Consider the following 14,187-nt stretch of genomic DNA (forward strand, 5'->3'; position numbering starts at 1 on the left):
TACACTGATTTTTTGGGTCGGGTTATTGGCACCACTTGTGGCGACACAATGTTAATTTTTCAAGTTAGAAAAAAATTCTTATGTCATTTTTAAATGGCAACAAGACGGTGGCAAAAATTTAATGAACATTGCACTCTTTGAAAGCAGTCATGAGTCATGACTGTCTATGTCCTCATTTTTGTAATCATTTTTTGTAACTCGGAGACCACCAAAACTAAACTAGAAAAATCAGTTTTAACAATTAAAAAAAATCTAAATTTTATAGAGTTTTCTACTCCTGATACTAATGTGAACATGGGTGAACCATCCACTAGATCTCTTTATGGGCATCTTAACGATGCTCATAATATTGTTATTGTCCCTAATACCAGTGATCATTTTAACCTTTTCTAATTGGTCAGTGAAAACATTGTTTTCTTTTTTTTTTCCCCCTCCATTTTTGGTGTTTTCCTCCTCCCATGGTAGATTTTTGTAATGATCCTGTAGCATTTAGTAGGTTTTTTTTCTCATCTCCTGCTAATGATGCTACAGTTTCTATTAAAAAAAACAAATAACAGAAGCAACAGTACAAAGCTCTCAATTTTCTTTTCCCATTTTGAATAAAGCCTGATTTATCTATTTCTTTTTTTTATAAAAAAATGTTTTATGTAACAAATTTGTCAATTTTTACCCTTTGGCCGGGACAAGTGTGGCAACTCTTTCTCAGAGAAAACAAACCAATGTGCACAAATTATTCAATTGATGATAATCTTAGCCTGAAATGGATACCAAAAGGTTCTAGTTTTGGTGAATATTCATGCTCATCCACATTGAAGCAGGAAAACATCTATGTTTGAGTGTGTTCACAGTTAGATCAAGTTAAATGACAAATCCAGTATCTATCTTGATTAAGAAAATTAAAAATAAATCAATTAATTAATTTCTGTTGGCCAAAGAAAGATTTCATAATAAGAAAAATCATGTTCTGATGAGTGATGAGAGACTGTTTAGTTCACAGTGCTGATATCTATTTTAAACAATGATCTTGCAACAGTAACACATGCCAACAATTTGTTGTCATAATTCTCAATGGAATTCAAGCCTTATCAATTGTTTGTGCTTGTAAATAAATACACAGGCAGAATACAAAGTTATGAAATGCAGAAGTCATCATTGTAAAATTTTGAGAGTTTGAAATTGATTATTTGAGTACATGATTCAATCAACTGAACACAAACAAGCAATTAATGCCTCAAATATTTCATGAACTACCAGTCAGTGCAGTAGACTTGATGTAAGAAACCAACCTCTCAAAATTAGCACAAGAAGTCCCATTTTTCTCCACACTCTTTCTCGCCAAATCTGCCATTCTTGCAGCAGAGTTTCTCAATTCAAGAGCGCTCTCTCCTTCCATAGCCTCCCTCACCATTCTCTCCACAGTATTCCTATCACAAGTATCCTTCATGTCCAACCCAATTCTCCAAACCTCACTAACAAACCTACTATTGACCATCTGATCAGAAAAATACGGAAAACAAATCATCGGCACGCCGGCAACCATTCCCTCCAATGTTGAGTTCCATCCACTGTGAGTCAAGAAACAGCCAACAGCTCGGTGTGCTAACACCTCCTCTTGAGGTACCCACTCTACCATGCAACCTCTCTCCTTAGTCCCCTCTTCCAACTCTTCAGTCACTTCCATTTCTTCTTTTCCCTTCTATCAAAACCAAAACACATTATACTACTTTAGAAATGTATATGTTTGGTTAGTCGATCTCTAAAAATATATATATATATATGTATATATGTTTCTAATTTTGTTAGTATGTCTTACCACCATATCTTCACGCATTGCCCAAAGAAACCGGTGGCCGCTGTTAACCAAACCGTGCCAAAACTCGGTAAACTGCTCCAGTGACATCACCGCGACGGTGCCAAAGGTAACATAGACAACAGATTTATCAGGTTGATTATCAAGCCATGTCATACATGCATGGTCCTCTTGCCTCAAGCTACTTGAACAAGAATTTTTACCCGGTTCTTTTTCTTGTTCTTGTTCTTTTTCATTGGATATGTTAAAGAATTTGGTGAGTAGATGAAGAGGACCAATAGTAAAAATAGGAGGGTAGTAAGAGCTCATAATAGGAAGTAGTGTGGGATCAAGAGCATCAAAGGAGTTGAAGATAAGAGCCTTGCCATTAATCAGTAGGGAGTTAATACCATTAATGATCTTGATGTAATTGTCTTCAGTGGACTTGACCATTTTCATGAAGCCTGGTAGGTCTCTCCTTCTCAATATCCCTTCCATTCCCTCCACTCCTTTTACTATCTCATCCATATCACACTTCTCTGTATAAAGTTTCTCAAAAGATTATATATATATATATATATATATATACTTTAAATTTGTTGTTGTTTTACTTAATTTTTAAAATTTGGAGGGTCGGTTGGAAAATCATTGATAATATAAATGACTTTGTCATTCAGCTAACGGTCAATTTAATCCAACGTGTGACATGTACGAGTATATATTAATTATTTATGGTAGAATACCCCAAACAGTCCCCCTACTTAAGTCACTCTGCCCTTTTGGTCATTTTACTATGATTTAATACTTTTTCATCCCTCTACTTATTTAATTAGGTCAATCAAGTATATCTAAATAACGGGGTTAGTTTTGCCGTTTAACTTCGTTGATGTGGCATTGTTTTGAATAAAATATTATTAAACAAATTAAAAAAACATTAAAAAAATATTAAAAAGATGGATTAGTTTATCGAATCCTTATGAACCCGGATCCGATAAACTAATCCCCCATCTTCTCTCCCCATCCCCCAAGTTTACCCATAATCCATCCTTAATTAACCTAACTCCTTCTCCATCTCCCGGTGAACATCATCTACTCTTCCCCGGAAGGTCACTTCCACGCTTTTTCTAACAACTCCTTTCACTGCCCAATTCCAAAAATCAAAAGCAAACCATTCAACAACCATGAAGATCAATTCCCCACTTTCTTCACTTCCAAGGATTTCAAACTCTCCGAAAAATCCAAGAAAAAACCCAATTCCTCTTCCTCTGACGATTCTGTCTCCTCCATCATCACCCGATCTCCCAAAACCGTGATCCCACCCTCCCCATCCTCCTACCTTGTCGAGGCCAACAAGATCATTGCACGTGATCTCGAGACGATGATCCGCCACCTCGGCTACTCCCCCATCTCCGACGAAGACCTCTCGCTAATCCTCACTGTGATGTTGGCCGATGATGGCTGCAGCCTGCTCGAATCGATCACGCCGAAACCCTCCGATCCTGGTGATCCCCACGATGTGTTCGCCATTTTTGACGCCGACGTTGATGGCTGGATCTCCGCCAAGGAGCTTCTCGGCGTCTTCGTCGCACTTAGTGATGATGGTTGTACGATCGAGTGATGCCGTCGGATGATCAACACTATCAACAGTGATAGTGATGGGTTTGTTTGTTTTCAGGATCGTGTCGGTGTCGAGTGAGGGTGAGGAGAAGATGTTCATTAGAGATGGAGGGGGAGTTAAGTTAATTAAAGATGGATTAAGAGTAGGGTTAGGGGATAGAAAGAGATTCGGATCCGATAAACTAATCCATCTTTTTAATGTTTTTTTTAAATTTTTTTTTATTTGTTTAATGATATTTTATTCAAAACAATGCCACATCAGCCAAGTTAAACGGCAAAACTAACCCCCATTACCTAGATATATTTAATTGACCCAATCAAAAAAGTAGAGGGACAAAAAAGTATTAAATTATAGTAGGAGGATCAAAATGGCAGAGTGACTTAAGTAGAGGGACTGATTGGGGTTGTAATACCCTGAACCTGTGGATAACTGTTGGAAAATATATTCAGGGTATTACTACAGTTGCAGTAAGATTTTTGTACAGAGTAATTTTGGTGAGAAACCCAAGTGAAAAGAACAAGGACTTAAATGTAAAAGTTTTTAAAAGATTTTGGGTTAAAGAATAAATGAAAAGGATTGATATAAAATGTTTCTGAAAACCAAGGACTGAAAGGTAAGATGGAGGGATCTTTTTGAAATATTGTGTTATAATCCAGGGACCATTGGATAATTTGAAAGGACCTTTTGAGAATACTATTTCATAACTCAAGGACTATTGGGCGGTTTTTCAGGGACTGTTTTGTAAGAAGTTAAGTTTTGAGGGACTAAAAGTGAATTTCGGCTGAAGAGTTAATTGAGAGAAAAATCTAGAGCTTGTGTTGTTCATCTTCTTCTCCACCATTTTGCTACAGTAACCCGAGAGTTAAAAATGAAGAAATGGGAGAAATTAGAGGTTTTTAGGAGAAAGATTTCGAGATCGCCGGAGGGAGTTCACGGAGTGCTTTCTACTGCTTGGTAAGGGTCTTCTTTGGTGTTGTTTTTTTGTTTAATGTTTGTGTATGTTTAGATGTATGTATTTTTGGGTGATTTTGGAGGAAATAATGAATTTGTTTTTGAGGAAATTATGATGGAGTTGATGAGAGTGTTGTTGTGAAAATTATTTTTGTGTTAAAAACCCTCAGATTGGTGATGAAATTGCTTTGGATCGGGTGGAGATGTTCACTGGATTCTATCGTAAAGCATCAACGTAGTAAACCCGAGATTAGGGTTTGGTTTAGTTAATTAAATTGATGATGATGATGATTAAGGTGTTAATGATGATGGTTAGATTGAACTGGTTGGGTTTAACCAAATTGAAATTGGTTGAGTTGAATTGGTTTTTGTTGAGTTGGGTTTGATCAAATCGAGTTGAGATGGTTTGGGTTTGGTTCAATTGATTTGGGTTAAGGATTTTTGGACTGAACCAAGTTGGTTCAATGGATTTTGTGTAAGAATTGAGTTGGTTCAAGGCTGGTTCAAGTAAAAATTAAGTTTGGTTCAGCTGCAATTAAGATTGGTTCAGATTGATTCAGCAGATGTTTAAATTTCTAAACTAAGTTTTGTTTAAATACAATTGAAAAGCCGCTGGATTATGCAAGGTCGGATTTTAACCGATTGGAGTGAAGTGCTAATAGATAGTCTATTATTATTTTTTTGTATTTTATTTTGAGTTTAAATGTAGTATTTATTTTTGTTATATTATTCTCAGTAGGTGTTGTTCGAGGCTTAGGAGAGAGTTCCCGGCCTAGGGAAGGAACCCAAGGACACCGAGTGAGTTGGTAGTGGCTATTATTTTTAAATAAATAAATTATTATTATTATTTTTGAAATAATTGTTTAATGGCTAGTATTTTTGAAATAAATGTTTAAGTATTTCATTTTATCATGTTTAATTGCGTATAAGGTCGAAATATACTTATATTTATTTTTCCTACGATGTGCCATGATAACCGTATTGATACATCGAGTTTTGTATAATTATACGTATTTGTGAATAGTGAAAAATACATGTATATGTGATTTAATTATTCAATTCTTGTATTTATTTTTGATGGGTATATATGCTTTGATTTGGAGTGATTTACGAAAACCATGTGAGCATATTAAAGATGTTTTATCGGCATTGTTAGTAGAATTGGTTTTCATTCCCCGGTATAGGAATGCAGTATCGCGGATCCGGGCTTTACTCGGCATTACGCATCATATACTTTTTGGCATCGGGCTTTGTGGAAAAATAATGTTTATTTCCGTGATGTGAATACTTGTCCCCGGAAAAAGGATCCCCGTGTTATGATTTATACGAGATGGTATTATTCGTCGTATTTACTTGATGGCTTTTTATGGTGACGGGCTAAGGCCCGACTCATGCGAGTAGTGGGTCCCCACGGGCCGACCCTTTAGAGGTGGCGTGGTGGACCCCGGGTGTTGATTACTACGAGGGCCGCTCGGTGGGAGTGCAGAGCCCCGATCGGATATTCATCGGGTAGTCGGGGTCACCGACCGCCGAACCGATGGGTCAACGCTAGGACATGAGTTCTCGACGGCTCGAACCTCAGCTGGCCACCACGAAGGTTTAGAGAGTTTTCTAGACCATGTTATCGTCGGGTGAGTGTTGGGTATTGCTTTTATTTTTGAATTTGAGATTTATGTTATATTTTTGAATCGTGATGAGACTCGCACTCTCACAAAATTTGTGTTTTCTCGAGAAAAATCAAATCGATGTTGATTTATGTTGAATTTATGTTTCAAGAGTTCTTTAAGAATTGTATTTTGCTAGAATTCCGGTATTTTTGGAAAAAGTTGGAAAAATTATTTGAGCGAGTTGGTATTTATATACTTCATATACATCTGTATTTAAGTATTTAAAATTATTAAAGCCACTACCGAATCGATCGAATGTCTGTCAGTACTGCAGGAGAAGGACCCTAGATTGCCTGCTCGACTATAGTGCTAGTCGGGGTTGAGTCCAAGATTGCAGTGTGTCCCATATCTTTCTTTCTATTTATTGTTGTTGTGATCTCAGTAGCGGTTAGTACTCGCAAAATTTGAGTTATCAGTATTCACTAGTATTTATGTATTTGAACCCCGTAGTTGGTGTGAAGTTGTAAAATGTGATTTGTAAGTTTGATTTGGTTTTTGAGAGGCGTCAGTTTCCAGTTAAAAGGGATTTTTAACTGATGGGTGCCACATTTACCTCGGTGGAAGGGGTGAGTGTGACAGGGGTATTCTACCATTATTTATCTATAAAGATAGCAAACTACTGACTTCTTATCTACTCTAAAAAAAAATTAAAATAAAATAAAAATCATGTGAAAAATAAATCCACATTTTTTTATATAATTTTTAAGATGCACAATAGAAAATTGAGTATAAATTAGATAAATATTTAAACTAAATAATTAATTAATTAATTAATTAATTAATTACCTGGAAAGGGAATGATTCCCTGGTCCATGAAGGTGCGGAGAGAGGCATAAGCCCAGGAACTACTAAGACTACTTGTCCGGAAAACCAACGTCGGAATTCCGACCTCACCGGCGACCTCGATGGCGTAGAAAAGTATGCCGTCGGCGATCACGCATGTCACCGGTGGCCACTCGCCGGTGAGCTCCTCAGTCAATAATAGCTTCTTATATGGCTCTGTTGAACAGCTCCTCATCGACTCTTGCAAGTTAATGAACTTACTTGAAAAACCCAGCTCCTCGTCGACTCCTCCGGTGAGAGGATCGGGGACCGTACGAAAGCGTAGTCTCCGGCGGTCGGTGAGGTCGGAGGAGCTTGAGAGACGGCGGTGGATTGATTCGGTGTTGACGAAGGTGGTAAAGACGCCGGAGAAGGAAAGTAGCTTGGCGAGTGATAGCATGGGAGTCACGTGACCTTGGCCTGGAAAGCAGATGATGAGCACGTGAGCAGCAGCTGAAGAAGAAGAAGAAGAAGAAGAAGAAGAAGTGTTCTTCTCCATTTGATAAAGTGTGAGTTTTTGCCCTCTCTGTTTCAGCTTCAGCGTTTCTCTGAGGATTGAGTGTTTTGTGGTCAAACTGGGTTATATATATATATATATATATATATATATATAAATAAAATGATAGCCCATCGTCTAACCACGTCATGAGGTTTGAAATTTAGAGACATATATAATACCCATTAAATCATTATCAAATGACTAAATTCATTAGTATTAAATAGTTACGCAATGTGTGGAGGAATCATAAATAATAAATTTGTAGCGTCTATAAATAATAGTTATTGGATGATAATTCAATAATTATAATTTATTTATATATAGATGACTTAAATTATATATCTAATAAAATAATAAAATATGAATAAAATATATATATATATATATATTAGTAGAATTAATAAGTCTATCACATTTTTTAATGCATATGTGGTTCATCGTATATTTCAAAAACTTAATACTAATGACTTTTTATTATATAGTTGTTTTGTTAGTCTTCATAGTACAGTGGACAGGTTTTGCTTTTGCTTTGTTGTTACAGTCATCACTGTATGCTGGCCACCAGCAAAGAGAATATAGTATTTGTTTATTTTTGTTTTACAAAATTTATAAATGATAAAATAAAAAATAAACAGGCACAGAGGTGCACCAATATTATTTATCTACTTTTATAATTTTTTTTATATTAAAGATACTTAAATGACAATATTTTTTTAAAATTTATAAAAATACATTTGTAATTTTTAACTTTGTAAGATTATGTATATATATATATATATACATACATGGCTTAGTGTGAATGAGTTCAAATGAACATTGGATTCTTTTGAGAGCAATCATGAATTTATTACTCTTTTTTATGCCCAATGTTTATTTTATTAGATCAGATGTGACTTCATCCTTCAGAAGATAGTCATTATTGATTCCCCTTTTTTCTTATTGTGATTTTGAAAATTCTCATCCTCAAATTTACTGATTTTCTATTAACATATTCCTATTTTTATCTTGGTTTTCATATCAATTTTAGTATAAACAGTCAAATCATAATTTATGTCATATGAGATAGTAAAAAATAAAAGATAGAAAAAAAGAAAGAAAAGTCTATGATTGGCATTGAAGTATATTTAAGATGTATTGTTGTTTCTTTAAATAACAAAAGGATGTGAGCTTTTTATGTCCGAATGACATAAATATACATTTTAGTTCTTTGTGATATTAAAACTAAACTAAAATTAAAACAATTCATGAAACATCTTTGTAGTGAACTTAATTGTCTTCAGTAAATCCCTGTTCATGTTGACTAATTTGTTCATATCAACTGTTTGCTCATGTGAATTGTTTTAGCGATTCTTTCTCAAACAAAACAATTAATACTCTTCAGAAAAACTTGCATAAATCTGTCAATCTTATCCAATTGCATAATATTAGTCTGAAATGGAGACCAAAAGTTTCTAGTTTTGGAGACTATTCATGCTCATCCACATTGAAGCAGAAAAATATTTGATTCTGAGTGCATTTATGTAGAATTCACAACTGGATCAAGTTAAAAAGAAATCCAGTATATATCCTGATTAAGCAAAATTAATAAATAAATAAATAAATAAATAGTAAGCAATGCTCAATCTGAAATATTGTTGGCCAAACAAAGATATCATAATAGGAAAATTCAATCCTGTTCTTATGAGATACTTTGTTTGGTTTAGTGCTGATAAGTGATACTAGCTAGCTGTTTTAATCAATGAACTTGCAGTTCAGTTATAATTCCCAATGGAAATCAAGCCTAACCATCCCCAAATTGTTTGTTCATGTAAATAAATTCACTTTCAGAATACAGAGTTAAAAATGCAGTAAGTCATCATTGTAAAAGTTTTTTACTGTTAATTAAGAACTTCATGCATCACTGCAGATTGTTCACAAGCAGAAACTTACTAGTATAAACAACAGCATGATTTATATAATGATAATACTCTATCATCATACAAAATTTAATCTACTGCAATATTTACAATACATGGATCATGAGAGTCCATACTCTTCTCCTTCTGTTAAGTCTGAATCATCAATGTTAACCGCGGCAACTTTCGATATGCCGATCTTCGCAGCAGAGGCCGAAACTTTACTCGTCGGCCGGGGATTCTTCACTAACATATCACCGGCTTCGGTATCTTCGTTTAGATCACTAGGAGGCAAGAAACAATCCCTGGACAACCCCCAGATATTAAAATCAACTTCTTCAATATTCCATATTTCCTCGACCTTAGTCTTAGTGTGTTCATTGTTCATATTACCGAATCGAGACAATGACACAGTAGTTCTACCGGAATGTGCAATGTTAACGCCGTCGATCGGTCTGTAATCTTCGATCACTGACACCATTGTCGTCTCCCAGTAAACACTCTCCTCATTCCCCGCTTTAATTCGAAGCAAATGCGAATCCTCTAACTGAACCAACAAACCTGTTCTTTGGCTGAAGTATCCCCAAACTGTGTGCCGGATAATCTCGACATTACTACTACTTCTCGCTCGCAATGCTGCAGCTTCCGCATCGATCCTGAGTACAAAACAATCATCACCATTCACCGTCTTCTCTCCAATACAAACAGAGTTGGAGAACAAATTTGCCGTCGATCTCGGGTCAAGACCCTGTTATAAAATTCCGTAATAAGTACAAAAAAAAAACCAATAGCTCTGATACCATATTAGAAACGAATAACATAAACAAACCGATACCATATTAGAAACGAATAACATAAACAAACCTGAAGAGATCTCCGAAGAGGTCTAGGCGGTCCTCGGGAGGCATGAGAGTGATGCCAAGGAGTTTGTCTCCAAGCAACTTTGCCGTCACTTCCGGCACTCATCTTACAACCAGAAACCACCAGCTCCAAGCACCAAAGTTCCGGCTTTTTTTGCCATACAACAAATCCTCCCATCTCTCCACCACCACCACCACCAATACTCTTCATCCCTTTCTTAAACTCCGGCGACGATCCCATCATCATCTTCACCTTCCCCATAGCATACATACTATCAATTGACTCTAACACCATCTCCCCTCCTGCTGCAGCCACATACTGCTGCACAATATACTTCGCCATGGAAACCTCCTGCAATCATCAGATTCACCAAATATATCTAAATATTAACTCTCTCTCTCTATATATATATATATACATGTATGTTCTAGAATCCAATAACAAAATATTGACTTCAATCTTCTACTTACAATTGGATCATCTTTGATATCATTTTTGATGAAAGGTCGATGAGTTCGGACAGGGAGTGGGACGAGAGGAGCACCGACGACGCCGAGCATGAGTTGAAGCTCGGCGTTGCGGCCGAGAGCCGGGGCCGATAACCGGTCACCACCACCACCACCATGTGGGCGCATCCAATTGGTGCAACGTGACCATGCACTCTTAGAGTGTGCATTAGAGCATAACATCTCTTCAGGAATTGGAACTTCAAGCACCGTGTCAAGACCATCCTCTCTGTCCAAGTTTGGCCAGAGCTTCCTCATCTTGAAACACACACAGTATGAAAAAACTACCACTTGATTTGATTTGGTTTGGTTTGGTTTGGTTTGGTTGGTATTTCTATTTGGTTGTGTTTGTTTGCATGGGCCCATTAGGACGTGGGTGGGGTCCAATGGAGTGAGTCTTTTGTTTCGTGATGGCACGCTTGTTTGCTGATTCTTTTGGGTTGGGTGGGTCCTCTTATGTTTGTATTGTTTCAACGGTTGAATTTTTAAAAGTTTTGGAGATTTAGAAGACATTTGTGACCAAACTGCTGATTAATGAGCTTTTGGTGTAGATACATGCACTACTTTTTCTCTATTGTGGACCCGGCTTGTCTGGTTGTTAGTCTTCATTGTTTTTTTTTTTAATAAAATTTATTTATTATGGTTCTTTTTTTTAAGTTTAAATAGATGCCGACGTTGTTCACTTGAAGATATATATATATATATATATACATTGCCGTTTATGTTGGATTAAAGGAATTACTAGCGTGTGGGGCGGAAGATATTTTTTTGAAAATTATGACTGTTTGTTTTTGTATGTTGTTATTGTGATTTAAATTTTAACAATAATTTTTTTAAAGGAAAATTTGATAAATCACAAATTTATTGTGATAATTATATAATAATTACGGTATAAATTTGTGTATTTATTTGTATGTTCTTTGTTGCTTTTAATGAACGGTGGTTTTTGTGATTAAAAAAAAGTTTTGGAAAATAAATGATAGAGTTAATTTTTTTTATTGTATTTTTTCAGTAAAAATTGAAAAATCTTTATTTATTTTTTTATTTTATTTTGAAAAAAATATGTAGATCTTTATGCTTTTAATTCTTTAATATTTTTTTTTCTTATTTGTAATTTTAGTGTTTTTTCTTATATTTTTAATGAAGTTATTAAAGTGTTTTTTTCTTGTGTGAGTATTGCATGCATGCTAACATGATAACTATTTTTGTTTTTCTTAAAAACATGATAAAAAATGTTGTTATTAATATGAGACAGATGAGTTATCAACTGTTTATATTTCCTAGAAAATTCTGTGTGATATCAACATCAAAGTAAAGCAACCTGTTGTTAATTGTCCATAAATATGAATTAGTGTGAAACCAAACTTATTCAGTGTGAAATTAAAAGTTTTTTAGAAAAAAAGGTCAAAAAGGAACAGCTCAGTCCCTGCATCAGCTAAGTCATTTCATACTAATATTTAAATTAATTTAACCCAATAAACTTCTTTATTATGCCACAATTGTCATAATATGAAATGCATCTTTGATTTATTTATTTATTTATTTCTTTGAATAAATGCATCTTTGATTATAACACCATTCTGAAATTAATTTCTATTCAAATCTTCTCAGAAATTTCATTGGTGTTATTAAACTTAATATATTTAAAATTCAAAGATTTTTTTTTCCCAAAGAAGTTATTGACTAGAATATATATATATATACACACACAAAAGAAACTTAGATGAAACTCATGCATTTGAAAATTCATTGATACTCATTCATGTCTTCATTTAAACAGTAATCGTATTAGTCTTTTCAAAAAAAGAAAAACATCATCAAACCTACTAAATATTCTTTTATTTGGCATCTAGAACATCGACTAAATTATTATTAAATTTATTCTATTGATCATTCTAGTGAGCTTGTCCTGCTCCCCCTCTAAAAAAATTAAAAAAAATAAAATAAAATAATAATAATAATAATAATAATGAAATTATTTATTGGTTGATATGTTTTTTATTTATTAATGTATGGATTAGTTTCTGTGTTTTTTAATTGTTAATCTTTTTTTAACAAAATTCCACACTGGCCTTTGTTTTTTGGAATCAATATCTTCAGTAAAAATTTTGATTTTTTTCTTACTTTGCTCACTGATGTATTAACCCGTGCTTACTATTCTATGATTTTTTTTAATAGTCATCTTCATTAAATAATTTTTATTATTATTTAGTATTAACAAAAACAACTTGTTAATGGAATGACAACCAAGAAAAGCTATATATAACCACAACTTTAAAGCTATCTTCATTTTTTTGAAACTACCTTCCATCTTTCATTTTCATTTGTCATTAATATTACCAAATCATAATAACCATGAACCAATTTGACCGGACAACCCTAAAAGCCTTTTGAAATAGTTTTTTTTTTTAATATTGAATGGACAATTCATATCATAAATATCTTAATACATATGGGACCTCACCCATGGATCACTAAAGCCCTGTTTTACTTTCTCTAGTTATATTTCAATGAATGTGATTTATCTATTTTTTTTAAAATATGTGCTATCACCTTACGTGAGTTGAAGTTTGAATCTACCTACTTAACAAGGACATCAATGATCTACATTAGTGCAAATACATCAAGAGGTTGTTAGTTTTTAAAAAAAATTTAAATAAAATTTTAGTTATTATAGTTGAATTTATTGTTTATTTTTTGAATATATTTACAAAATATTAAATTCGGGAAAAATTTATCACCATGGTTTTGATGTTAATTGATGCATTATAAGTTTATTTATTAAGTTTGATAACTAATGGCAAATTTTCACATGAAAATTTGAGGATATAATACTATTGTAACACTTTGGAATGAATCAATCCAACACTAAATAAGCTGAAAAATCATACAAAAAAATGAGGGTGTGATGAATATTTTTATCTAAACATAGTTACTATAATAATCATTTTTCTAAAAAAAAAATAGAATTTGTAATGAACATTTGTAAATATGCGAGAAAAATAAACACTGAACTAAAAGTAATTTTAATTTTCACGAATAAAAGGGATTTTTTAATGGATCTAAAAAAAATTATAAGTACTTATTAATTTTGAAAAATATTAAACGATTCATTGTTCCTCCCCTCTAATAAATAAACAAATAAATAAACAAAACAAACAAATAACGAGTGAAGTGTTGCATGCACATATACCCAATAATAATAATAATGATAAATTTTTATCTTAAATCTAGGAACAAAAGCCAAATTGAATCAAAAGATCAGTTTGTTGATTAGCTAACAAATGGAGAAGATTAAGGAGACGTGACTGCAAGGAATCAAACAACCACTAATATTATTTATAATTTATTATTAACAAATTTATTATATTATTATTATATTATTATAAATAAATAAATAAATAAGAGAACGTGGTGGGAGGCGCCGGCGATGGCGCCGGTCTGGTTAACAACAACTGCACCGGATTAACCGACCACTCAATCAAATCTTTCCTTTATTTTTTTTTATTTATTGTTGTCTGAATTTTGAATAAAAATATATTTAGTTGTGTAATCCATGGATAGGCTCAATTCTCAATG

The 14,187-nt window shown here is 33.7% G+C and overlaps 2 protein-coding genes across 2 annotated transcripts; both read right to left on the reverse strand.

Moving 5' to 3' along the window:
* Window positions 1-1,055: 1,055 nt before the first annotated feature.
* On the reverse strand, window positions 1,056-7,407 carry LOC120269158 (myricetin 3-O-rhamnoside 1,2-glucosyltransferase UGT709G2-like). Its single transcript, XM_039276479.1, has 3 exons — window positions 6,812-7,407; window positions 1,814-2,328; window positions 1,056-1,696 (listed from the first exon to the last, which is right to left on the reverse strand). The coding sequence occupies exons 1-3, from the start codon at window positions 7,344-7,346 to the stop codon at window positions 1,241-1,243; spliced, it is 1,506 nt and encodes a 501-aa protein (XP_039132413.1). The 5' UTR covers window positions 7,347-7,407; the 3' UTR covers window positions 1,056-1,240.
* Window positions 7,408-9,278: 1,871 nt separating this feature from the next.
* On the reverse strand, window positions 9,279-10,914 carry LOC120269159. The gene is made up of 3 exons (XM_039276480.1): window positions 10,573-10,914; window positions 10,106-10,453; window positions 9,279-9,989 (listed from the first exon to the last, which is right to left on the reverse strand). The coding sequence occupies exons 1-3, from the start codon at window positions 10,864-10,866 to the stop codon at window positions 9,363-9,365; spliced, it is 1,269 nt and encodes a 422-aa protein (XP_039132414.1). The 5' UTR covers window positions 10,867-10,914; the 3' UTR covers window positions 9,279-9,362.
* Between the last annotated feature and the right edge of the window lie 3,273 nt (window positions 10,915-14,187).

Source organism: Dioscorea cayenensis, chromosome 9 (assembly GCF_009730915.1).
Source record: "Dioscorea cayenensis subsp. rotundata cultivar TDr96_F1 chromosome 9, TDr96_F1_v2_PseudoChromosome.rev07_lg8_w22 25.fasta, whole genome shotgun sequence".
Lineage (NCBI taxonomy): Eukaryota > Viridiplantae > Streptophyta > Magnoliopsida > Dioscoreales > Dioscoreaceae > Dioscorea > Dioscorea cayenensis.